Raw genomic sequence first — 27,974 nt, forward strand, 5'->3', positions numbered from 1 at the left:
GGAGAATCCATTGGGGAGATCTCCTAGGCAATCCCACAGAAATAAGCATTTTTTTGCAGGACTGAATCCATTAACAGAACAACCTCTTGCTTCAGGGGAGTGTTCCTGGGACTGAAGAAAAATGCCAGTAGAGCAGATTTGCCCAATATGCAGCACCTTCCATTTATTTCAGTAGGGCTTGCAGAGGATTCTTCCAGCTGGGTCTTTGTCAGGCCTTGTGGACCCAATAAATACCTTGGAAATAGGCACACATCAGACACAGGCTGGCAAAAGGCCTGTAGAAGAGCTTGCAGAATAAGAACCAGGCAGCAACAAGCTGCCTAGAATGAAGGTAGCACAGGAAGATATTTTACACATTCCCGTCTTCTGGATCCTTTGAGCTAGAACCGACTGCATGCCATGCAGATGCTCTGGTACTGAGCCACAGCCCCTCCCTGTGCTCATCCTCTAATAGGGTTGCCAGCCTCCAGGTGGTGGCTGCAGATCTCCTGGAATTACAACTGATCTCCAGGTGATAAGAGATCAGATCACCTGGAGAAAATGGCTGCTTTGGAGGGGTAGACTCTATGGCTTAATACCATTCTGAGGCCCCTCCCATCCCCAAAGCCCACCCTTTCCACGCTCCACCCCCCCCCCCCCAAATCTCCAGGAATTTCCCAGCCTGGACCTGGCAACCCTATCCTCTAAGGTGATATATGCTTTTAGGGAGCCACAGAACCCCTTTGGCTTTTACATTGGTCAAACTGAATGCAAGAGAATATGTGTTCACAAATCAGACATTAAAAACAGAAACCAGTGGGCGAACATTTCAGCCTCCTCGGACATTCAACAACAGTCTTAAATGTTGTCCTATTTGAACAGAACATTTTCAGAGGGACTCTCCAGATGGAACCTGCTTAGTATTCAAATGCAGATTTGACACTATCAAAGAGGAGTTTAGCCCTCTTTGGAAAGTACTTGTCCCTCCTTACCAGTTTATGTACAGTATTCAGATTCATCTTCCTTTGCTAATTCATCAACAGTTGGAAGTAATCCATACCTGCTGTGATTGGATTCTTTATGCTCTGGATGGGATCTTGTTTTCACCTCTGCTCTACAATGTAATGTAGCATACCTCTGAGTGACCTGGGGTGCTGGGTTTTGTGGCCTCTTTTTTTCCACCTTTCTGCCATTTGTAGCTTTTCATGCACTTTATCAGGTGCGTGAAATGTTACATCCAGTCTGCCAACTGGCTGTACCGTTTCATTCATCTGATGAAGTGGGTTCTAACTCATGACAGCCTGTGCTACAATAAATTCATTGTCTTTAAAGGGTTGCAGCAGTCTAACATGGCTACTTCTCTGACATTTGTCAATAAATTGTAAAATATATTTATTATTTTGCCCCATGGGACCCCAAAGCAGCTTACAACACCACTCCCCCCTCCTCAATCATAATCCTCACAACCACCCTGTAAAGTACTTTAGGCTGAGAGAAAGTAACTGGCCCAAGGTTACTCAGCGCAAGCTTCTGTGGCAGAGTGGAAGATTCAAACATGGGTCTCCCAGAACTTAGTCCAAAACTCTAACCATATACCTACCCTTCTTATATAGAGATCAGTGTGCCATACATGGAGCTCCCGCCCCCAAGAATCCAATGAGGTTGGTTAGGCTGAGAGATAGTGACTGGCACAAGGTCATGTCTGAGCTTCTTGGCTGAATTTGATGTGAACATTCCATACTATGGAATGCATAGATGTAAAGGCAGAATGCTACTAAATAGGCATTGCCAGTACTGGGATAAAGCTAGAGTGAGAAATTTTTAAATGTAAATTCAGTTCTGTTCTCAGGTGAACTTTTGTGTATAGACGCCATATGGTTTCATAAGCCTGGCAGTTCAAGAGAAAACTCTATTGCAAATGCAAGCTAGGAACAGCACATAATTTTATTAATAGCTACTCTTCTCAGTTAGCACTCCTATTATGAGCCATAACACCTCATTCAAATATTTGGCTTCAGATATCTGATCTTGGAGAAATTCAAAGTTTTGTTTTTTAAATAAATACATTTCAGCTTTCATGCGCTCTTGCTTGATGCCATCTAGGGTTGCCAACTCTGGGTTGGAAAATTCCTGAGATGTTGGGGGTGAAGCCTAGAGAGGGCATAGTTTGAGGAGGGCGATGGCCTCAGCAGAGTCCACCCTCCAAAGTTGCCATGTTCTCAAGAGGAACTGCTCATTGTACTCTAGAGACCAGTTCTAACTCCTTGAGATCTCCAGGCTCCACCTGGCAGTTGGCAACCATAATCCAGTCACACACACACTCATGCACAGACAGCCTTTTAACCAGCATCAGTTTTTTCACTGGCCACAATCCAGAGAGAAATAGAGAGAGCTTGCTCATGAGTAAGTTTGTTGCTGACCTTCTCCCTCTCTTGAACAAGCAAGCCACTATTCTAGTTTAAAAGTAGCTTGCCTCTTGAAACACAGAAACTGCTGCAGGAAAAATCTTTCTTCCAATGGACCTTCAGCTGCACAGGCACTGTCCTTATTCAAGTGTAAACAGCTTCTTTGTACTGTAGCCTATTATCCTTTATTCCCAGATCAAATAAGCACACAAAGTGATGATAAAAATGTTATACAGCAGTTGCTGGGAAACTGTGTGTGTATGTGCATGTGCATGTGTGCACATTGGAATAGTAATGTGGCAAAACTGAACCGACACTATTTTCATCAAAATTGCTAACATCTATTGTTAATATAAGAGACTATCCATATAATGGTTAATTAGTGACTATGCTGCCTTTCATCCCTATTTAGGACACCCAAGGCAGCTCACAACAGTCATAAAAACATAAAACATTTTAAAAAATTTTAAAACCTTATCACCATGTAACCACAGAGGACTCAGTAAAAGAGGGCATGGTATAGTCATTCTATCACTTTAAGCCCTTATGGAACACATCTTCACAGAAGGCGCCAACCTTACTGGCTGGAGGAGGGAGTTCTGTAACTTGAGGGCAGTAGCTAAAAAGGCCGTCACATATGTCTCTACCAGTTTTACCTCAGACAAGGTAGGTTCTCACAGGGTTGTTGATAAGGGAGGAGAAGGTCGATGTATTGTCGAAGGCTTTCACGGCCGGAGAACGATGGTTGTTGGGGGTTTTCCGGGCTGTATTGCCGTGGTCTTGGCATTGTAGTTCCTGACGTTTCGCCAGCAGCTGTGGCTGGCATCTTCAGAGGTGTAGCACCAAAAGACAGAGATCTCTCAGTGTCACAGTGTGGAAAAGATGTAGGTCATTTGTATCTACTCAGGAGGGGTGGGGTTGAGCTGAGTCATCCTGTAAGAGTTTCCCAGGGTGTGGAATGCTAATGGCGGGAGGCTTCACTGAATCCTGAGGAGGTTCTTTTGCATATGGATTGGTGCTTGATGTGCTAATCTTCTCTGCAGGGCTATTGTCGGGTGTGGAGTGTTTTGTTGGCCTGGTGTTTTTCAGAACTGGAGCCCATGCTCTGTTCATTCTTAAGGTCTCTTCTTTCCTGTTGAAGTTTTGCTTATGCTTGTGAATTTCAATGGCTTCCCTGTGCAGTCTGACAAAGTAGTTGGAAGTGTTGTCCAGTATTTTGGTGTCCTGGAATAAGATACTGTGCCCTGTTTGAGTTAGGCTATGTTCAGCCACTGCTGATTTTTCAGGCTGTCCAAGTCTGCAGTGTCTTTCATGTTCTTTTATTCTTGTCTGGATGCTACGCTTTGTGGTCCCGATGTAAACTTGTCCACAGCTGCAGGGTATACGGTATACTCCTGCAGAGGTGAGGGGGTCTCTGCTGTCTTTTGCTGATCGTAGCATCTGTTGTATTTTTCGGGTGGGTCTGAATACTGCTTGAAGGTTATGCTTTTCCATAAGCTTTCCCATCTGATCAGTAATTCCTTTGATATATGGCAAAAACACTTTTCCTGTAGGTGACTGTTTTTCCTTGGTTGTTTGATTCATCCTGGGTTTGATTGCTCTTCGGATTTCATTTCTGGAGTAGCCATTTGCCTGAAGTGCGTGGTTTAGATGATTAATTTCCTCATTGAGAAAGCGCGGCTCACATATCCGTCTTGCACGATCCACTAATGTTTTCATTATGCCTCTTTTCTGTCGGGGGTGGTGATTGGAGTTTTTGTGTAAGTACCGATCAGTGTGAGTTGGTTTCCTGTAGACCTAACCTTTCAGTTAGGTCACAAGGTCTACAGGAAACCAACTCACACTGATCGGTACTTACACAAAAACTCCAATCACCACCCCCGACAGAAAAGAGGCATAATGAAAACATTAGTGGATCGTGCAAGACGGATATGTGAGCCGCGCTTTCTCAATGAGGAAATTAATCATCTAAACCACGCACTTCAGGCAAATGGCTACTCCAGAAATGAAATCCGAAGAGCAATCAAACCCAGGATGAATCAAACAACCAAGGAAAAACAGTCACCTACAGGAAAAGTGTTTTTGCCATATATCAAAGGAATTACTGATCAGATGGGAAAGCTTATGGAAAAGCATAACCTTCAAGCAGTATTCAGACCCACCCGAAAAATACAACAGATGCTACGATCAGCAAAAGACAGCAGAGACCCCCTCACCTCTGCAGGAGTATACCGTATACCCTGCAGCTGTGGACAAGTTTACATCGGGACCACAAAGCGTAGCATCCAGACAAGAATAAAAGAACATGAAAGACACTGCAGACTTGGACAGCCTGAAAAATCAGCAGTGGCTGAACATAGCCTAACTCAAACAGGGCACAGTATCTTATTCCAGGACACCAAAATACTGGACAACACTTCCAACTACTTTGTCAGACTGCACAGGGAAGCCATTGAAATTCACAAGCATAAGCAAAACTTCAACAGGAAAGAAGAGACCTTAAGAATGAACAGAGTATGGGCTCCAGTTCTGAAAAACACCAGGCCAACAAAACACTCCACACCCGACAATAGCCCTGCAGAGAAGATTAGCACATCAAGCACCAATCCATATGCAAAAGAACCTCCTCAGGATTCAGTGAAGCCTCCCGCCATTAGCATTCCACACCCTGGGAAACTCTTACAGGATGACTCAGCTCAACCCCACCCCTCCTGAGTAGATACAAATGACCTACATCTTTTCCACACTGTGACACTGAGAGATCTCTGTCTTTTGGTGCTACACCTCTGAAGATGCCAGCCACAGCTGCTGGCGAAACGTCAGGAACTACAATGCCAAGACCACGGCAATACAGCCCGGAAAACCCCCAACAACCATCGAGGAGAAGGTCCTTCAAATACTGTGATTTCACACCATTTAGGACTTTAATGGTCAAAACCAGCACCTTGAATGATACCCAGAAGCAAACTGGAAGCCAGTGAAAATGTAAGAGAACATTAATTCCTGTTAGGATTGCCAGCTCAGAAAATTCTTAGAGATTTGAGGATGTTGTGACAAAATGATTTGAAGGACTGGGCTCCATTCTAAAATCAGGAAATGTTTATATGTCTCTCACTCAGGAAGATGGGAGTATGAAATCAGCACTTGGGAGGGGAGTACAATGTGGTTGCTAAGCAAAATTATAGTTTACAACTGTAGATGCAACGTGTAGGAGTGCATGACTTGAGGAATTCATTTTCACAAATATCTTCTGACACACACAAAGGAAAAGCTTTTATGAGTCAAAGGTGAGAAAAGTGGTTCACTGGTGGGACACTTCTTTGCATACCCTCATTTCGCAACTGGAGATGCCAGCCCCAGAACAATGCAGAAAGGAATACTTGAAGTGATATAACACACATTCCTGTAATAAGGGACTCTTGGGTATCCTTGTTCTGGCTGCACTCTCTGAGTCATATTGATTGACTTTATTCTCAATCCACCCATTCTCCTACAGACAATAGCTTTTTCAGCAACTTGAAAGTAACATGAAGAGCCATTCCAGCCCATAATAACAAATTTTTGTTATCTCACAGTGATCTTTGGGCAAGCATATTTTTCAGGTTTGAAACCTAGCAAAACTTGTTTGAACAGACATAAGAGAAGTAAAAAAGTAATGTATACTATAGATAACTATCGCTCTATAAAAACTGCTTTCAAAAATTAGCATTTGTACAATATTAGAAATCCATGTGTGCTGGTCTTGAAGGTACCACTAAACTGACACTAAGTTGCGAGAAAGTAATGTTTATGTGAATTTATCTCTGGAGACTGAGCTGTGCTGGGTTTCCTTCTGTGCCTCCCATTAACTCTTTATGGACTGTGTGCCCCCCCCCCCAGAATGTAAAGGACGATGGTCAGCATGCCTGGAGGCTGAAGCACTTCAAGAAGCCCGCCTACTGCAACTTCTGTCGTACCATGCTCCTGGGGGTCAGGAAGCAAGGCTTGTGCTGTTCCTGTAAGTGCTGTGATATACCATGTGCCCAAGCCCATTGAGACTTACCTTTGCCCTTGTTTTGTTGGGCTAAAGATGCTTTGGCTGTGATATGAATGAAAAGCCACTCATATCTAAATCTGTTTCACAAATCCAAATGGATCTAGCAGTGGTGCTAAAGCCAAGACTCTTGTACTCCAAGGCCGCCTCACTTGCCATGCACTGCTGACTTTCTTAAAGACCCAGTTCTCTACTGCTTGAAGATGTTTAGATTCCTTTTATCAGCACAGCAAATTGCTAAATTATTGCTCAAGTATTAAGCAATATAGTCCTTCTGTAGTTTCAGAGCCTAAGCAGACATGATACAAATGAATAAAACATGAATATATAATTTAATTCAACAAATGAAAGTGCAAAAGTATGATTAAAAACATCCACAGCGTGGTTCAAAGTATAAGTACCATACCTTTGTACATATACATAGTAAGCTAACGCATACACAGGTATGTTAGTACATTTTCAGCACAATCCTATGCAGAGTAACTCCAGTCTAAGCCCATTGAAATCAGTGGGCTTAGGCTGGAGTAACTGCATAGGATTGTACTATTAATCTCAGTGGTAGCATTTTCTCCACACTTTTTTTTAAATAAAACATCCTTGTGTCAATTTTGTGGAGGGTCAGGTATCTTGGATTTATTAACTATATTGATGAAGTGCTTTGTATCAATATGTGCCACTGAGGAAGGCCTTCGGGCCAAAACATGTTTGGTTCTGGTTCTATACATATGAAGATAAAAGGTACTAACTTATTTATTTATATTCAATTTATATTCCGCCCTCCCTGCATTAGCGGGCTCAGGGCAGATTACAACATGCATTATAAAAAACTTTAACATTTCAACTTTAAAACCAATAGACAATAATATATAATTTAAAATCTAAAATACAGGGTACAAAAAGCAGCAGCATGGAAACAATTCATATAATCCATCATCCAACCGTCCCTAAAAAAAATATCACAAAAGGATCAGGTGGTAGCTATTTCCTGATAGGGAGGGACCGGTGGGGGGCCCTGCCCAGCATCAACCATACGCCTTGCAGAACAGCTCTGTCTTACAGGCCTGGTGAAAGGAAGTCCTGCCGGGCCCCGGTCTCATCAGACAGAGCGTTCCACCAGGTTGGAGCCAGGACCAAAAAGGCCCTGGCTCTGGTCAATGCTAGGCGAGTCTCTCTGTGAGTATACATGTGAGTTTACTATGTGTATATACAAGGGTATGGTACTTATATGTTGAACCACACTTGATATTTTTAATCATACTTTTGCACTTTCATTTGTTGAATTAAATTATATACTGGTTGGGTTTTTTTTTCATTTCTATCACATTGGAGTTATATTTAATTGACTTTTTTTGTTCCAACCTCTTTGTTTACTCTTCTTCTACATTAACTTCTTCTACAGGGTTGTGTTTTTTCTCCCCTTTTTCTTGTTGTCCCAAGCAGACATGACATTATCTTTTATGTAAACTTATGTTTCCTTGTTTCACATGTACCTTTGTGCATGGAAGAGATGGGCTGTTCCAGCTAGATTTGTGTTTATCCTCATGTTCCCTGCCCAGTGCCCAAACACACGTTTTTGTTAAAGTACAGTTTTCGTTATCTGAATGCTATCCCATGATTCTGTGCAGTTTCATGCATACTTCCTTATTTTTTGGCATCACCAGATGGCCACAAGGTGGCATCAATAATAATGTCAAGTGGTGTGTTTAAATGGAATAAGTCATTGTCAATAGCTGAAACCTGAGCTTGTATGTGCAAATGATTTTACTTAAGTTCATATGTGTCCATCTGTTATCTGATGCTAAAAAAACTGACCACAGCTGCCCACCCGCATCCCATAAAAAAGCCAAATCATAAAAAACATTGGTACATGGTTCCTCCCTCCAGAGACCCTTGTGAAATGCAAGTACGCAGACAAAAAAGCAGATCAACCTAACTCACAGCAGATACTCTGCACTTCAGCCTTGGTGAACTAGGGGTAGACAACTCACATACATGTAGATGCAGAATCATACTAAGAGGAACACAAAAATGGTGAGGAAGCATGGGAAAAGAGGAGTAACAACAACAACATTTGATTTGTATACCACCCTTCAGGATAACTTATCGCCCGTTCAGAGCGGTTTACAAAGTATGTTGTTATTATCCTCATAACAATCAGCCTGTGGGTGGGGCTCAGAGAGCTAGAAGCTATGACCCAAGATCACCCAGCTGGCTTCAAGTGGAGGAGTGGGGAATCAAACCTGGTTCTCCAGATTAGAGTCCCGTCGCTCTTAACCACTATACTGCACCAAACCTACATGAAGATAAGCTTGCACAAACAGACATAACAATTAAGGTACCTGTAAGTATACATAAGGTTGATGTCATGCCTGATTGGGACTTTAGAAAGTGATTTTGGCCTAAGCACTCTTCTTATTTGCATGCACATCAGTAAAATCTTCTCTAAAAGACTGGGGCATGACTTAATGGTAGAACTAAACTCATGTTTATGTACTTTGGTTATACTTCCCCTCCCCCCTCCAAAGAGGCTTACTTTGGTCTCCTCTCCTCCACTTTATCCCCACAAAAACCCTGTGGGGTAGGTTAGGCTGAGAGCATGTGACTGTCTCCAGGTCACCTAGGAAGCTTCCAAGGCAAAGTAGGGACTCAAACTTGGATCTCTCAGATTCTAGTGTGATACTCTAACCACCATCCAATACTGTTTAAGGTCCAAACATTGTGTCCCATATCTATCTAATTTATATATCATATTTATCTTACCTTATCTCTGGGCTGTATTCATGGCTCCCCTTTCTCCATTTTATCCTGTCAACAACCCTGTGAGTAGATTAGGCTGATAGGTTGAGAGAGTGCAACTGGCCAAAGATCACCCACAGAGTTTCGTGGCAGAGTGAGGATTTGAACCCTGATTTCCCCATTCTTAGTCAGACACCCTGACTACTATTCCACATGGGTTCTCTGACACATTAACCACTTTCCAACACAGATCATTTTGGTGCTGATAATGTTTCCTGAAACATCATGATGTCGTTTCTCCCAGTACCTGGAACCATTTCTCATCATTACTTTTTAAAGTTTTGCACGGTCCCTGTAAGTTTAAAGAAGCATTTTTCTTGCAGTCCCTGATAAACATGGCTTCTGGGAGTTTATCTGTTCTGGTTCCCTTCTTCCAGGCCATATGCTGTTCAAATATATAGCACATGTTAATTTCAGAGTTCTAAAAGTGATTTACTGTGCAATTCTAAGAGCACTTTCCTGGAAGTAAGCCCCATTGAATAAAATGGGACTTAGTTCTGAGCAGATCTGCTTAAAATTGCTCCCTCTGGCACCCAACTTTCAATAACAGCTTTACAAATGATAATAATAATAATAATAACAACTGTGCTTATATACCACTCTTCTAGACAGATAAGTGCCTCACCCAGAGCAGTGAATATGTTCATGTTAAATTCAGGATAGGAGGCATGACTTAAAGGAACTCAGTGAGTCTATGGCTTAGCTCAGTTATGAACCCATTGGCTGCACGTTACTCATACAACCAACCCAAGGATTAAGATAGTCAGTTACCGCCTTGGGAAATATATTTTTAATTATAGTTTTTACAGCCAATCTTGCTAAATGGCTGTAGCCTTTATATTATGGATTCAGTGCAGACTTAAAGCTGCTCTCTCTCCCTCTCTCTCTCTCTTCCTCCCCTTTTCTGTACAGTTTGTAAATACACAGTCCATGAAAGATGCGTAGCCAAAGAGATTGCCCCTTGTATCAGCACGTATGTGAAATCCAAGAGAAATACCAATGTAAGTCAAGCACTTATGAATGAATAATGCTTGTGTTTAGATGCTGATAATTCTTCATCTGCTCTAAACTATCTGTAATGTGGAACATGCTGTCCACACAGCTAGAGTAGTGCAACAGCACCAAAAAAAGGTTCCTGCATTTTGTACCTAACCTTTTTATCAGTTTCGTGTGCCTCTAGTTTAGTTCACAAGTGCCAGCATAAGGACAGATGCTGTCACTGAACTCACTTAATGTCACTTCTTTAGTCTACAGAAGAGGTTCTGCAAGTGGGTGCCCAACAGCACCATTCCAACTGCAAAAAATCATTGGGCCAGTATCTGTCAAGGAGCTCTTGGATTTGAGATGTTCTTTGTTCTGAGCTCCTCAAACTCAGTGCAAAAGTATTTGTATTCCCACCATGGACATCAGCAGCATGATTAAGTACCCTAGATAAGTGAATGCTTCTGTCACAAATCTAACTGGATGACCAAAGATGCATCAATTGGCCAAAGTAATAGCCAATACCAGGAGCTGCACTGAAACAGTAAAAGGTGAAGAAGAATAGGAATAGAATCAGAAGGCAGGAATAGGAGTCAGAGAGACACAGTGGAGAGCCAGATTTTGTGTTCCCAGATGTTGCAAATAACTTCAAAGATGTGCAGCATGTGAAATAATGTATTGTGACGTTGTGGCTAGCTATGTAGAACCTTTACGCCAATATTAACTTGCTTTACAGTAGGGCAAATCTGATTGGAGAATTAAAATCACAGTGGAGAAATGAAATCTGTTCATATATAATGAATAGTCAAAGCTTGTCCTTAGCATCAGTAGGCACTTCCCCAAACTTACTGAGTCCTCTATTTCTCCCAAACTTGCAAGAATTTCCTTGAGACATGGGAATGAATGCAATTCCACTGAACCTTCCAGATGAATTTTTTTCCTCCTTTCTGCTTTCAGTGTATCATTTAGCACCTGGATTTCTTTCTCCAGCATGGGTCACCTTGTCTCCTGCCTTTCTAGGTGATGCAGCACACATGGATTGAGGGGAACTCCCCAGCCAAGTGTGATCGGTGTCATAAAAGCATCAAGTGTTATCAGGGCATTACCGGACTACATTGCGTATGGTGCCAAATCACAGTGAGTACATGAAGAGCGTGTGGTGTTACTTTTACCAAGAATATCAGAAGGCTAAACTGTCCAGGGCAACGTTCCTTCTAAGTCAGCAGGCCAAGATTCATCAGTGTTAGTGTTAGTAATGATCACAGCAAACTCTCAATAAATGAGAGGGAGAAAATGGCATGAAAATGACATCACACAGAATGCTACTGAGGAGTCCTGGAACACAAATATACTTTGCTAATTGCTTGCCTAGCATTCATGAGATCAAGAAGAAATACAAAAGGCACAGAACACTGCCAGTGCCTGGCATGTATCAGTCCATGCAGCAGTTCTGTGACTGCTGCATGAAAGAAAGAATGTAAAGGATGTAAAGTCTCTAATATATTGTGTGTGAGAGAGAGACTCTGGCTTCCTCAGAAAAGCTTACCCAGGGTCCAGTGATGTGATGCATCACTCTCATGGCAATCATAGTCATTGTCTTTCTTTGACCCCCTTTACGGCACACAGGATGCCTTGTTTCTTTCTTCCAAGAGACAGTTTCATTTCTTTCAACTCTAAATGAAGAATTTGAGTAGGCGGGAATATCCCTGCCATGTGTTTGGTTGGGTGTGCCAATTGGCTTTGTAGAATAAAATGTCAAGAACAGGAAGAGGGGGTTTGTCAGGCCTGCAGATAAATCATCACATAATTGACTTAAGGAATTCATTACTAGATAATAGAGTGATGGCTGCTAGCCTAGCCTGGAAAGGAGATTAGACACATTCATGGAAACAGGTCCACTAGTGGCTATGATGACTAGGCTGAATCTCCCTGTTCAGAGGCAGAATATCTCTGATCATTAGCTAAGGGCGAGCAGTTGCGTAGGGAGGCTGTAGAAACAGTGAACCAGTACCTGAAGGTCATTTCGGAGTGGATGTGGGATAATAAACTGAAACTCAATCCCAACAGGATGGAAGAGCTACTCATCAGTGGAAGGTGTGGTCTGTGATTTAAAGTGTGATCTGTTCTGGATGTGGTTGCAGTCCCATTAAAGGCGGAGGTCCATAGTTTGAGGGTGCACTTGGACTCAGGCTTATTGTTGTATACACAGGTAGCACCTTTGGCCAGAAGGGCCTTTATCAGCTTTGACTGGTAAGCCACTTGCTGTCTTTCCTGGACAGGAAAGATCAGGCCACTGTCGTACAAGCTCTTGTTACAGCTAGATTAGATTGCTGCAATTTTCCATTGATGCAGAATGCTGTAGCCAGGATGTTAAATTGAGTGGGTCAAAGGGACCGATTACTATAGTCTTGGCTTTGCCTGGCAACCAGCAAGAGATGGGGGGCAAGGGCATAGGGGCACCAGTGGCAGCAGTGTACCACACCTCTGTATAAATTATTAAAAACTATTGTAAAGCTTCTGTTTTTCCTCCACAAAAGTAACATCATGCCATCACACGGTAGTAATTTTTTTAAAGGTTATCTTTCTCCCATTGGCTGTATGAGTGATGGCAGGAAACAAGAGGTGGGAGTGGGTGATCCCCTGCCCCCAGTTGCGGCTTGGCAGCCCTAGTCTTCACTCATCTACCATGGCTCCAAATCAATTCAAATTGCTGGTGTTAAGCCCTGTGTGGTTTGGGTTCCACATACATAAAGGACCACTTTCTCCCTTACAAACCTACCTGACCATTATGGTCATTTTCTGAGGCTTTGCTTCAGGTTTCCCCATCTTCTGAGATTAAGCAGGTGACAACTCAAGAGAGGGCCTTCTTGGTTGGGCACCTAACCAGGGCCGGATTGAGGGGGGGTAGTCTGCCCCAGGCGCCGCCAGGGAGGGGGCACTGGGAGCAGCTGCCAGAGCACGCAGGCGGCAGCGCGGGCAGCCTCGCAGCCCCCCACGCTGCCTTTTGCCTGCCCTGCAGGACAGGGGGCGCACTTGTTTGTGTTTATGCGCAACCTGTACTCTGGACAAGAGGCTATTGTTAGGACATAATATGGGGAAACAGAATGGTTTCCAACTGGCAGAGGTATTAGACAAAGATGCATATTATATCCCTATCTGTTCAACCTCTATGCATATCATAAGGAAAGCAGGATTAGATATAGAAAAAGGTGGAGTGAAAATTGGTGGAAGGAACATTAACAAATTGAGATATGCAGATGACACCATGTCACTGGCAGAAAATAGTGAAGACTTGAAACACCTACTGATGAAGGTTAAAGGAGAAAGCGCCAAAGTAGTATTACAGTACCCACCAACTGAGCTTCTTTGGTTGATGGGACAGTCAGAAGGGCCTCTTCCTGTGATCTTAACTCCTGGGCAGGAACATATAGAAGAAGACGGTCCTTCAGGTACCCTGACCCCAAACCATATAGGGCTTTAAAGGATAGAACCAATACCTTGAATAGACATAGGCGTGCATCGAAATACGAATCAAATTTTGTGATGAATTGGGCTGATTCGTGTATCATGAAATGCCTTTTGTGGGGCCATGTTTTTCACAAAATCCACGACTTTGGGGGCCAATTTGTTCGATTTGTAAATGCTTCATGATGTCAGATTGGCTGGTGCCGATCCATTGATTCCCTAGGCAACATACTCCTGGAATGTCTGCAGACCTTTTGTTGCCGTGGAAACCCCAATCTTAGCCCACATAACATTGATTAGGCAACTCTCCCTGCCAACCTGAGAGCTGAGCAAAGCTACAAATGATGAATTACATGTGGTGAGTCTGCGCAAGTTTACCTGGGAACTGTAGTTGGAGACTCCTTCCCCTCTCTGTTTCCCTTCTCCGTTTTTAAGAATGGGATGGTGAAGTGGCGGCAGCAGCAGCAGCCTCAGCAGCTCCTTCTGCTGCTGCTTGCTGCTTGCCAGCTTCAGGATCCCTTCCCTGACTCTCTACCTCCCATCCTCTTGCTGCTCTGACATGCCTTCCCCACCCACCCCTGCCCCCAAGCTCCCCAGAGCAGCTTTTCCTTCGAGAACTTGGAGGCGGGGGGAGGGCATGTCAGAGCAGCAAGAGGACGGGAGGTCAGGAAGGAAAAGTCAGCAAATAGAAGCTGAAGAGAGGAAAACCCAAGCAGATACGCTCCACTTGACTTTTCTTCCAGCAGCGGCAGAAAGCAGGAGGCCAGGAGGGAAAAGTCAGCAAAGAGAGCCTGAAAAGAGCTACTTGGAGGGTGGCTGGAGAAGAGCTTGCTGAAGTCTTCCTGTGAGCTTGGCATCTCTGGGTATGAACGGGGCCATTGTAGGGCCCCAGGATCTGACAAATCACAAACCTAATGAATCATTTCGCAAAACAGGACAAGTTTGTGAAAGTTTGTGTTTCGTGGTTCGTGGAACGCAATGAACTACGAAACGCAAGGTTCGTTTTTTCCCTTTTGTGCCCATCTCTAACCTTGAATAGACTTGGGAGCAGATCAGTAACAAGTGCAGTTGCTGTAATATTGGGATCACATGTTTTTGATAGCTGGCCCTGACCAGCAGTCTAGCTGCAGCATTCAGTTTTAACTGCAGCTTCCAAATGCTGTCCAAGGGTAGTCCCAAGTAAAACGCACAGTAATAGTCCAGTCAAATTAAGTCATGAATCACTGTGGTTAGATCTGACTGAACCAGGAATGGATGCAGCTGATGTATGAGCTGAAGCTGGGCAAATGCATTTCAAATCACCACAGCCACCTGGCTGTCTAAGGTGACCTCTGTGTCAAGCAGTACTCCTAAGGTGTAATCTTGACTTTTGAGGGGAATGTAACCCCATCCAAGACAGGAGATCTCACATCACTGATCAGCCTTTCTACTAAGCCAGAGAACCTCTATTTTGTCAGTAGGGGTGCCAGGGGCCCTAGGGTACAGGAGTGCAGGGGCCTGGGGGGCAGCATGATATTTACTCCACTTTATGCACACACACGCTCCCCCGTCCTGCTGAACTGGCTTCAGTGTGGTCAGAGTTTCCTCCCATGTGCTGGAAAATGACATTTTCCAACACGAAGGAAGAACTGAAGCCCAAAATTGCCCATTTGGAGGTTTTTGATGCCAGCACAAGGGAGAAAATGCCAGGCGCACTGAAGTCAATTCGGCAGGATAGGGAAGCACATGCATGCGCTTCTTCTCCCACCATGCCTCCCCTTCCTACCAGCCAGGTGAGTGTGGCTGGAGAGCAGCAGTGAGGCAGGGATTTTCTCTTCCCTGGTGAGGTGATGGCAAGCCTACTTGTCAAGATCATGTTTCAGCTTGTTCACCCTCATCCAACCCATTACTGACTGCAAGTAGTGGTTCTGAATGGCAACAGCATTCTTGGAATTAGATTGAAAAGAAAGGTAGAGCTGGGTATCATCCACTGTGGTGGACTGCACTTGAAAGCAGGTTTCCTAAGTGCAGCAATCACAGAACTTGGAGGGAAAGAATTAATGCTTGCTTAGAATGGAGAGCTTTAGTGAAAGGCTGCTCCCTGCTCTCTGAGTGGTCAGTTAGAACCAAGCTGAAGGTCTGACAGTTGGTTTCTGACAGGATTATTCAGAGAGAGTTTGTAAGTGAGTCTGACAGGGGAGGTCAGACAAATTCCCCTTTGGAGTGAGGGAAGGGAAAACTTTTGCCTTAACAGTAACATCACTGTGCTGAAGAAGAATTCTATTTAAGTACTGTTAGTATAAGTGTCAGCAGAAGCTGAAGCCCACTTGACACAGACACCATAGAACTGGGAATGTGTTTTGGCAAGAGTGATTTGGTAGAAAGTTAGGCCCCCTTTCAAGCCAGAAGAAGAAGGGCTACGTCTTCTTAGGAGAAGAAGATTAATTCCTGCCCAGTTTCTAAAGGAGGTTTGGCTCTGTGAAGGATCCCAGATCTGTTGTGAAGGGAAAACTGCTTTTTAACAACTCCAGGAAACCTGAGCTGTCATAGAAAACTCTGCGAAGAAACATTGTTGCTGTAAACGCCACTCACTGCTAAGAACCAAAGATATAAGAAACTAAGCTTCAAGAAAATTATTTTGTCTGTTACTCAAAGTATATTCTGTATTACCAACAAAAGTTTACCTCAGCACTTGCATGCCCTGACTACACTTATTCAATTCCTGCTCCGTTAAATAAAGCTGTTATTTCCTTTTGAGCATTATACAGCCTCTCGTGCCATTTGCAAAAAAGGAAGAGGGCTCCTGCTTCTCCGCAACAAGTTCCTGGGCTGGGCTAAAAAGCCAAAATTATATATGACTGTCAGGGTGGGACAAACATACTTTCAAACCACAAAGATTAACATGCTACTTGGGGCTACTCAGCAAAAGCAGGCAAACTGAATTTTGGTGGGAAAAAGGGTTCGTCATATCCACCAGTCAGTGACATCAAAGACTAAACCTCCTGATTTCCTCTCCCAGTGGTTTCACATAAACATTAAATATCATGGGGGATAAAATCAAGCCCTATGGGACTCCATAGGCCATGGGCTAGAACAGGAGTCCCCCAGTACCACCTCCTGTGGCTGATCACCCAGATAGGATTCAAACCACTGTAACACGGTGCCCCTTAGTCCCAGGGCCACTCAGGCAACTCAGAAGGATATGTATTTGATGATATCGAAGGCCACTGAGAGATCCAGCAAGACTAGCCAGGTCACACAACCATCCTATCTAGTTCTCAACAGAGGTCATCTACCAAGGCTACGAGTGCAGTTTCTGTTCCAAATCCCAACCTGAAGCTGATTGAAATGGATCCAGAAAATCCGTTTCTTCCAAGAGCCCCTGGCACTTTAATCCCCTGATGTATTTTACCAGATTTTTCAGCAAACTCAGGGCTTCCTTCTGTCTTTTAGACGTAGCCCTCCTATCTAGGGTTGCCAGCCCTCTCTTGGCAACCCCTGGGAGACAAGGGGGTGGAGTCTCACCCTAACAATGTTCCATGGCACCACATTATCACTTCTGGTTGTATAACCAGAAGCGATATCACCATATTGCAGGATGCTCTAGGATTCACCTGAAACACTATGGCTTTTATCATAGAGTTTTGAGTAAATCGTAAAGCATTCCTCAGTGTGGTGATGTCCCTTCTGGATTTGCAGCCGGAAGTGACATTACAATGCTGTGGGACACCATTTCATTCCACCCATTTTCCCCCTGCTACCCCATCAAGTGGCCTCTCTACTACCTGTCCCTACCTCCATTTTACTAATCTATTAACCCATACTCTATAGCCCAGTTTGGAATTAGATATATGATATATTACACATTCTAGAGAAGGACATGTACATTCTTATTCTTATTGAGGACTGACCCTTAAACTTACCAGGGAGGTTCACATTGGCCTGCTGCCCTGTAGGGCTACTGGTGACCAGGAGCAAACCAAGCACCTGTGGTTTTCTTAGCAGCACATGACCACTTGGCTTGGACCAGCCAGTGGCAAAAAACCCCAAGTCAAGTGACTCCCTGCTGCACTGCTGGTACTCACAGAGGTTGGTTTGGCTTGCTCCTGGGAGGGGGTGTATCTCAGTGATAGAGCATCTGCTTGGCATGGAGATAGTCTCAGGTTCAATTTCAGGCATCTCCAATTAAAGGATCTTGTTATAAATGATATATGATCTCTACCTGAGACACTGGAGAGCCACTGCCAGTCTGAGTTGAAAAAACTGACCTTAATGGACCAATAGTCTGATTCTGTATAAGGCAGCTTTATGTGTTCAACTTCCCATTCTGTCCCTAATAAACAATATTCATTATTCATGCTCAAACCCTGTCTCTCTTCTTGCAGCTTCACAACAAATGTGCCTCTCATGTGAAGCCAGAGTGTGATGGTGGGCAGCTCAAGGACCACATCTTATTGCCTTCCCACATCTGCCCCGTGGTTCTGGTGAGTCTGGTTTGGCGCTCATAACACAGGCTTCATTACTGGGATTTTCTGTCTTGCTTATTAAGACAACTAGACCTCTAAAATCTTGTACCATTAATTTACCCAGGCTAACTTTGTTAATTTAAAGCCATGATTTATAACAGGCATTTCATCTTTGTGAAATTTACTTTGCTAGCTGAGATGGCTTTATCAGTCTGTTGAATTAATGCACTCTTTAAGATGTCCTAACACAGTCATGAGGCATTTGTAATGATTAAAGAGACACTTTTTTAGGGTAAGTGGATGGGCTTCTCATATATTTTTAGCTGTGGAGACTGCCTAACTGTGGAGTCTTGAAACAAAATCAAACTAGGAAGCAAGACATTGGTTGAACATTGGAGCCATTGTGTGAACAGAGATTCAAGCCAATTTTATAGTGCTATACTGAGGACTTCCAGAACCTTATGTTGCTAGATCACTATAATAAAAGGAATTGTTCAAATTTTATGAAATGTATTATTGATGGTTTATCAACTTATTAGCATTCTGACAGCATATGTGGTATATTATTTGCTCTGGCATTGCATGATATTTTGGAATGGCTTTGTACATCAATGCAATTAAGTGGTCTCTCTTTTCTGTTTCTGTGAATTCTCCAGTCCTTTTTTATGTGCAGGTCATCATCCATATTTTGAACTTCTTATGCATTTTTTCTTATTCCAAAGGATAGGCAATCTCACCCAAGAAGATCAGACAGTGAATCACCATCCAGCACTACCCCAGATGATACAAACCTGACCTTCAGATACAACACTATGACAGTGGATGGGCATGGGCTGCAGGTGAGACACATGGGAGTTCCCTTTCTTTCTCAGGTGCTTTCCACTCAGGGATGAGATTTTGTAGTTTCCCCATTGCTGGTGTGGCTACAGAAAAAGTGTAGCAGCAGCAGAGCTTCCATGTGGCAGGTTTCGCCACAGCCTCAATCCCCCAGAAGTAGCTACTGCACCCCTCCCCGAGGCCACCAGGGCATCAATCATTTTTTAAAAATGGCAGAAGAATATCTTTATATCAATATACCATTGTGACAATTGATGTAGCATGTTCTCTGAATTCCCACTTTTCTTTTTATTTTAAGTGGGTCTCTGGCCCCTTCACTTACGAAGATATGCCTTTTTCCTTATATCTCTGCAAGGGAAGGAGTTAGATACTTACTTTTTTAAATGAAAGCTGTGAATTCAGAGAACTTGCTACACATCTCATTACAAGGGATGATGCCATGGCGATATAGATTCTAGTGCTAGGTTTTTTAAAAAAGAAAAGCCCCTGGTGGCAGAGAGAGGCTGCCATGGGGGCAAGATCAGGGAAAATGGCCGCTATGTGGGTCAGAAAATTCAAGTTTTCCCACCCACACAAAGCCACTTGAGCTTTACTGCAATCTTTTCCCAAACTTCAGAGCAAAGCAGGTATGAGAAAGATTGGCGAAAAGCTGGGAGAAGTCTTGGAGATGCATGAATGAATGCAACACAATGCTGTAGGGAAGGGGGGTGGCATTTCCCAGAAGCATTGAACTTGGTGCAGATAACATGTGTGGAAGACTCCTTGTTTGTGTGCGATAGTGCATGCATATGAGGGAAGACACTTTGTTCATCATTTATGCAGAAACGCACACCAGAGGAAAGACAGCAATCTGTGGTTTTCTTAGGCTCCCCAGGAAGTCTGTCCTGAGCTGCAGTAAAACTGTGTTGAATTGTGCATCATAAGAGATTAATGCTCACATTCTCTAAGTTCTTCCTACCTGTCCTGCATCTGGTCAGCTGGACTCCTCAGGCAGTGAATCGCTGAATTCCAGTGCCAGGAGGCTGCTTCAGGGTAAGGCTTCAGACTCTATGCCCTGTTGTTGGCCCTCCACAGTAACTGGTTGGCTACTGTATGAAACAGGATACTGGACTAGATGAACTACTGGTCTGATCCAGCAGGGTTCTTCTTATGTTTTTGTATGTGTGGATTATAAACTCATTAAAGTCAAATTGTGCATCTAGTATATATTGGTCAGTGCTTATATTTATTTATTATTTATTTATTACATTACATTTGTAGACCGCCCTCCCCGTCAAGCAGGCTCAGGGCGGTGTAACAACCAACAATTTACAACATACAATTTAAAACAATAAAAACATCATGAACAAACAATTAAAACATTTAAAACATTTTTCCGTATACAATAAAATTTCTCAGTGGCGGATATAAATATTAAAATTCAGGGCCTAGGTCTTACAAAATGCCCTGCATCAGACTTTGTGAGCTCCTGCATGGGTGGTGGACATTCTTCAATGGTATGGTTGACAAGAGGACAGCCTAGCCCCCACCAAATGCCTGGCAGAACATCTCCGCCTTGCAGGCCCAGCAGAAAGATAACAAATCCCGCTGGGCCCTAGTCTCCTCAGACAGGGAGTTCCACCAGGTCGGAGCCAGGGCTGAAAAGGCCCTGGCTCTGGTAGAGGCCAGACGGACCTCCCTGGGGCCGGGGACCATCAGCAGATGCTTATTAGCTGATCGAAGCGACCTCTGGGGAACATATGGGGAGAGGCGGTCCCTCTCCCAGCTGCAGGTCTTCCTGAATGATTCCTCATCCCTTGATCCCTTCCAGTCCGGGTTCCGTCCAGGAAATGGCACGGAGACGTTACTGGTCGCCCTGATGGACGATCTCCGTAGACAGCTGGATCAAGGCGGGTCGGCGCTGCTGGGGCTTATAGTAGTCGGCGCTGCTGGGGTTGGGTCAGCACTGGGGTCGGGTCGGCGCTGCTGGGGCTTATAGTAGTCTGGGACTTCAACTGCAGGACAAGACACAGAATGGATGTGGCTAAGGATAGTGCACTGCTTCAGTGACTCCCTTTCTGTTTGCAGGATTCCCCCATGGCACTCAGTTCTGCTGACCAAACACATGGCCCATTGCTCATCTTGTTTTCTCTGTAGCAGTGCCGCATGACTCATTCTCACCCATTCTGCATGAATGATGTTTTGTATGCAATACAAGAAGGCTTCTTGTTTGTTTTGTTTTTTTGCTTTCTAGATTACCCCTAGGCCTGGAACGCATCCACTGTTGGTGTTTGTGAACCCCAAGAGTGGAGGGAGACAAGGAGAAAGGTATGTTGCCTCTTTCCTATGGAGAAATTGCACCTTTCTAAGAAATCAGGCTTTAGTGCAATACATGCACATCATTGCAAGTGATAGAGGGAGCCATTCTAAGCAAGTTTGTTCAAATGTATGTCCCATTTTGTTCAATGGGACTTACTCCCAGGAAGATGCCCTTAGAATTGCAGCCTCAGGTATATTCGCTCCATCTCTGCACTTCAACCATAATATTTGTACATCTTGGGAAGTATAATTCTTACCTTAGCTAGAATGTTGATTGCTATTTCACATGTTTTCAGTTTGAGTATGAGATTGTCTCAGAGGTCCTAGAGATTGTCACAGTGTTCCTAGAGACGACAGAGGTCACTTTCATATTTTCCCCCAAAGTGACATCATGCTGTGGCCTTACACTGATATTTTAGATTTTTTTCTCTTGCTAGCCACCAGAGCGGCAATGGGCTGCTGTGGGCAGGAGATCCTCTGCCCCAGTGGGAACCTATGAACCCTGGCCTTTGGCAGCAGCTTTCACACCACTGGACCTGCCCCAGGACACACAGTGGCCACTATGCAACTAGCCCTAGCCTGGCCCAGCACTGGAGGCCACCATACAACTAGGACCAGCCCAGTTCTGGAGGCCACCATGCGACTGGACCTACCCCTGCATTGAAGGCCACTGCAAGGATTGCTGGGTTGTGCAAGATCTTCTGCTTGCAGCCCTTGACCCCCACTACTGCTTGGGAGGCTGGCGGAGAAGGGAGAAATCTCCATCACATCAACAGTGTGACATCATTTCCAGGATGAACCCAGAAGTTATGTCGTGCCACTCTAGGATTCAGTGGAAACTCAATGCTAAAACCATAGAGTTCAACAAAGAATGTTGACTACTTTTCAGCTTCAGTTGTTGATAGGATAGGTCTCTATGTCTCTGCTCTGAAGGCATTTGGGTAATTCACTAGAATTCACTGCTGAACTCACATTTAGAAGATTCATGTTGGCAAGCAAGCAGCTAGCTGGTTTAATACTTGCTATATTGATGGAGCTGCCAGGAGCAAGTTTGGGTGGGCAATGGGGTGGAGGGATAGAAGATGAGTAGCTAACCTTGAGAAACAGTAGTCATCTGCTTTGGTTTTCATTCTTAAGGGCTATCACTTCTTGTTTTTCTTACTTATCAGGATCCATCGGAAATTTCATTATCTACTCAACCCTAGACAAGTTTACAACCTGGACCGAGGGGGACCCACTCCTGGGTATTGAAGTTCAATGTTTGGCAAACAGACCTATCCTGCATCTATTTGTGTCTTTGTTACATTCTCCTCCTTATCTCCATTTTGCTATCCTCCACCTCTCTTGAATTTCCCTTTCCCCCTTCCTCTGCACAGTGGTTTATTAACATGTCTTAGAGGAACTTCACCTGCTAATAGTTGTTAAACATAGGTATGCAGAGATGCTAGAGTTTATTATGCTTATTGTGTCTGTCTTCCTGCAGTAAATTCTAGGCTCTGAGTGTCTACAGACCAATGGAGGAATGCATGTGTATATTACACTAAAATACAAATGGCTCAATCTAGCAAAAGTTGATTGCCACTAAATGGTTTTCAATGGGAATTAGCTGAAACTAAATTTTACTGTGCCTAAAGTATGAGTGGATTTTATGTATCAGTCCAAAGAGCATTCAAAAGCAGAAATCTATAAAGACCTTTTGTATTCCCAAGTAATATTGAATAGGTATTTCTTTATGGCTCATCTTAATTTAATTAACAAATTAATTTATACCCCACTTTTTCCCAATGGAGATTCAAATGGGCTTATGACATTGCCCCTCACCTCCTCCATTTTATCCTCACAACAACAACCCTATAAGGCAGGCTGACAGAGTGTGACTGGTCCAAAGTCTCCCAGAGAGCTTCTGTCAAAGAGCAGGAATTCAAACCTGGTTCATCAGTTTTCACTTTGTACTTAATAATACTATTGTAATCTTAAGAATCTGCAAGACCTGAGTTAACATGTCATTCTTTACTTTCACATTTGTGAAAAATCCTAGCATTCTAAAAGCAACAGTTCTCTGACTGGCATTCTTTCTAATTCATGCTAAACACCCTGCTCTAACCTGCTCTCATTTCTTTTCCTTCCATTTTTTCCTAGATTAAATTTTTTCCGTGATGCTCCAGACTTTCGGATTCTGGCCTGTGGAGGGGATGGGACCGTTGGGTGGATTCTGGACTGCATAGGTAAACAAATCCCAGAAACATCCTAGACATTGGGTTGGATCCAAACTAAATTGGTAGTTTCCAGTGATGAACCCTTCCCACTACAGAGCCCCCTCAAGTCATTCTTCAGGGCTTTTTATCCCCCCAGGATCAGCTTTTCATGGAGATCAGTGGCTGCCGTGGGAGGGGGGAGGCAAGGAATTTCCATTCTGCCACTGGAAAATTTAGTCTGGATCCAACCCATTAAGATTTCACAAAACTTTTCTTATTCATATCTGTTTCCTGCAGATTTTAAATATCCAGCTTCACAATGTGCCTCTCTCTATTAGACAATAGATAACACTATTTCTCTGAATTTCTGATAAACTAAATGTTTGGGGCATTTCCCAGGCTGCATGTAAATTAGTTTTAATAATACATAGACTCACTTTTTGTTTCTGTACTATAGACATAAATGAGGCAGCTCTCTGGAGTTTTTGATGGTACCAGCAAGCAAATGCCACTCCAATGAGTGTTTTTTGTATATGTGCAAAGTAAAAATTACATTGATTCCAATTCCCATCCCCTTTAGTACATAATCCACATATGTCTTGCCCAGATTCTGTTTTATTATCAGGGTAAAGCATTTTTCCAAATGAAAGGGATTTGTTTTGTTCTTAGAAAAATGTGTTGTTCCAGAAAAATCAGTAATACCCTTCATTAATTCAATGTAGGTTGTGAATGCAGATCATTATAGGCAGCTGTGATAGTCTGTTAAATTTTCAGCTTAAGCTGAAAAGGGAGAGAGCTCAGCTCATTCCCTCTTTCCAAGGTCAGATTCTACCAGTTGTTCAAATGCACCCTGCCATATTGTGAACATGTTCTTGGTAGTTGTTTGGAGTTTGTACAGGCTCACTCAGGGTCCAATACATTACATTTCCCCTGGGAATGTCTGCCTGTCTGCTGGAGTAATCTGTCCTGGAGTTCTGTCTTTCCCAGGCACATGCAGGCTTGATTTTTATCAGGAGGACAATGGTGAGCAGCAACGGAGAGCATTAGATCTGCATTCTTGATCTGAAATGGCCCCAGCTAGATATACTGATTGGTAGCATGTAAAATTCCCAAACAGGGTGAGCAGCAGATCCCTAAGACTATTGGAGATTAGGAAGACCAGGGAGGGGGTAGAATCTAAGCCCCTTTCCCTATATACTGTGGCTCCAGTCTGAATTGGGCCCCCATGTGTCTAGAAGTACAAAAATCCAGAGCACATCTCTTGAGCTGACCTGTGGACATCCTCAGGAAAACCTTTAACATGTAGTTGGGCCCTACTGAGTACAACAAACATCTAACACGCTTTATTTAAATAAAAGAGCCAACTAGGGTTGCCAGGCATCTGCCAGTGGTGGGTAAACTCCTGGCATTTTGCCCCTCTGCCCACCAGTCGCTGGTGATTGGCAGAAGGAGGCAAGCCATCTGGTGATTACCCACTGCCAGCAGGCATCCCAGGCAAACAGGCGTGTGCACCTCCATGCCCCACTGCAATGATGTCACTTCCAGAAGTGACTTTCCCAAATCTCCCCATCTCCACAGCTTGTCCCTCACCCTTAGGTTTGCCAACCTCCTAGAGTTCTCCCAGAATTACAAGTGATCATCAGACTACAGAGATCAATCTCACTGGAGAAAATGGCTACTTTGGAAGATAGGCTGTATGGCGTTATACCCCATTGAGGTGTCTCCCCAAGTCCTGCCCTCCCCAGTCTCCACCCCTAAATTTCCAGGTATTTCTCAGCTCGGAGTTGGCAACCCTAAACTCCCTTCATGTGTTTTCAAACATGCATCTACTCTCATAACATGTGATTTGGCTCTTATATCTAGTATGTGCAGGCATGTTGCTGCACTGTAGCTGCTAAAATCTCACAAGCAGAAATATTGTGCGAACTCCCCAATAAAGTCTGCAGCTGCATATGAAGAATTCTACATCAGAGCATCTACTTCGCTTTATGCATCCCCTCTTCTGAGGATGTCTCCCCTTTCCCCTCCCTCTTCCATAGCAGCACCTATAGCAGCAAGGAGCATGCGGTAAGGGAAGGGAATTCTTCACCCTCCCTCTATGTGTGTGTCTCTCCCTCTCCCTTCAGTTTGTCTATGTGGATTGCAGGCAGCAGTACTGGAAGAGTGGAGTGAGGAAAGCATTAGAACAACTGGCAAGAAGAGAATAGAGAAAGGGGAAACCCTATACTCCTTTGAACTGCATTACATATGGGGAACTATTGATAAGTCTGAAGTCACTGGACAGAGACAGAAAAATACAGGATTGGATCCTACAGGTTTGAGTAGAAAAAGCTAGTGCAAGAAAGTCTTCTTCCTCCTTCTCCTTTCCCCCCAACAACCATCCACAGGCCCAGAAACCAGGGAGCATTGTGGAAAAACTACCATGAAACACAGGGGCTGCAGTGAGGAGGGGGGTGGGGTGGGGAAAATTGTCCCCTTAGTTTTGTGCAAATGAGAGCACTACTGGAGGAAAGGAAAGTTGGGGGGGCACCTGGGCACGCACCCATAGGACCAACCCACTGAGACTAGAAAACATGTCAGGGGAAAAATCATGTTCTTAAAAATAGTTTGAAAAATAGAAAATAGCTTGATTGTCCTCTTTTGCTGAAACCCTGAACCTTCCAATCAGTCCCTGAGATCTAGAATTCTGCACACAGGTGGTAAGGTTCTTTCTGGGGATCAGAAATGTCATTTTCCAGTGGCTTCCAGCCATAAGGGGTGAGAAATCAAGTAGCTCTTACAAGCAAAGAAACCTGATGAACAGGTGGAATCCACAGGTGGAATACATCTCTCATGACTAAGCTACCTTGGGTTGACGTAAAGCCTCCTTAACCTGCCCCTCAACATATGCTAACTTGCTAGGTGTGTGTTGCCTCTTCTTCTTGCCTACTCTGCTCCTTGATGTATTTTTCTAACCATTGCCAATAAGTACAATTGCAATCATTTCTCCCCCTCTTCCTCCTCCAGAAATCTCTGAACTTTTACTATCTTTTCCAGCTCCCCCTCTTCAGGGTAAATGATAAGAGAGAAGGAAGACATATTAAACAGACTTGTTAGCTCTGATACCTAATTCTTTTTTTTCAGATAAGGTAAACTTAACCAAGCACCCTGCTGTAGCTATACTGCCTCTTGGAACAGGAAATGACCTTGCCCGCTGTCTTCGTTGGGGAGGAGGTAAGCCACTTGAATTGGCTCAGTACTGTAGGGTTATTCAGGATAACCTCACACCATATCTTGCCACTGATCCTTCCTGCCATCAGTCCCATGTGCTGCTGAAACCTGCCAGCTTTCTTTAATGTCACACGTCATTGTCCATGCACTGCACTACTAGAGTCTGCCCATCATTGACAGCTCCTCATCTGTCATTACATTGAACCAGGCCTCTATACACTATGCACCAAAACAAAATCTTGTAATAGCCACTGTGCATGCAGCAGTCCTATCCAACTAACAACTGTCTACTTAATTTTTATAGATCCAGAGGAGTTATGTTATTTATAGTCCTCCTTTCCTATTCACTGTCATTGGATTCAAATCATTAACAGCTTTGTAGCTGCTGTGACTGCTGATCATATTCCCTGGTATTGACCTTTCAGGCCCTATATGGCTTGGGGCCAGCATACCTGTAGGATCATTTTCTCCCATGCAAACAGACCCATCCACTACAGTCATCTTCGGAGGCCCTGTTTCAGGTGCTCGCACCATCCAAGGCCCTTGAGAAAGGGCCTTCTCGGTTGAGTTGCCAAGACTTTGGAACTCTCGCCCCAGGGAGATTTGTCTCTCTCCCTCTATTGTTGTCTTCCAGCGGGTGAAGAATTTTTTGTTTTCTTTTGTGTACCCCCAGTAACTGTTATTGGCCCTCCTCCCTGGTTGTATTGTTATGAGTGTTTGTATGTGTACAAGTTTTTAATTAATTGTTTTATAAATATAAAATCAATATTTTTGTTTGTTTGTTTATAGTCTACCTTTCCCCCAACTCTCAAGGTAGATTGGGCAATGCAAGTCAATGTGATCAACAGCTAGGACATTCAATGAACAAATACAATAGGGTATGGACTGCAGAAATTTGAAAATAAGCATAAATCCAAACATGAAAGATGCAAACATTGCTGAAACAAAGTATAAATAATTAAACATGACCTCTTTGATGATGCAGAAACTAACCAGTAGGAGCATATCTGTGTTAACAGACATTCCCAGTAGTACAGACTATAGTCCCTGTTTCTCTACACCAAGGCATCTCTCTGAGCCATTTCTTAGAGCACAGCCCTATTACCTGAGTAATAAAGTCCTCCTGAATAATCCAGTTTTGCATAGATTGCAGAAAGCCAAGAGAGTAGGAGCTTTCTGGACCTCCTCAAGCAGGCCATTCCTTAAGGTTTTAACTACCACAGAGAAGGTGCATATACAGCTAGCTGTTGATTTTGCTCAGCTGGTATCCGCACAAAGCCCTGTTCTCATGAGTGAAGCTGCCCTCACAGAATATAGGGGGAGAAGCGGT

At 43.8% G+C, this 27,974-nt stretch overlaps 1 protein-coding gene across 1 annotated transcript in view; it reads left to right on the forward strand.

The window, feature by feature from the left end:
* DGKG (diacylglycerol kinase gamma) overlaps positions 1–27,974 on the forward strand; it is a 174,019-nt gene that overhangs the window by 89,797 nt on the left and 56,248 nt on the right. Inside the window, exons 11-19 of the mRNA XM_054982781.1 lie at positions 6,264–6,381; positions 10,126–10,214; positions 11,215–11,331; positions 18,024–18,122; positions 18,827–18,943; positions 21,175–21,248; positions 22,409–22,483; positions 23,379–23,464; positions 26,558–26,647. Coding sequence (XP_054838756.1) covers positions 6,264–6,381; positions 10,126–10,214; positions 11,215–11,331; positions 18,024–18,122; positions 18,827–18,943; positions 21,175–21,248; positions 22,409–22,483; positions 23,379–23,464; positions 26,558–26,647 — 865 coding nt within the window. The remainder of the gene's footprint in view (positions 1–6,263; positions 6,382–10,125; positions 10,215–11,214; positions 11,332–18,023; positions 18,123–18,826; positions 18,944–21,174; positions 21,249–22,408; positions 22,484–23,378; positions 23,465–26,557; positions 26,648–27,974) is intronic.

This window comes from Eublepharis macularius, chromosome 6 (genome assembly GCF_028583425.1).
Source record: "Eublepharis macularius isolate TG4126 chromosome 6, MPM_Emac_v1.0, whole genome shotgun sequence".
NCBI classification, from domain to species: domain Eukaryota; kingdom Metazoa; phylum Chordata; class Lepidosauria; order Squamata; family Eublepharidae; genus Eublepharis; species Eublepharis macularius.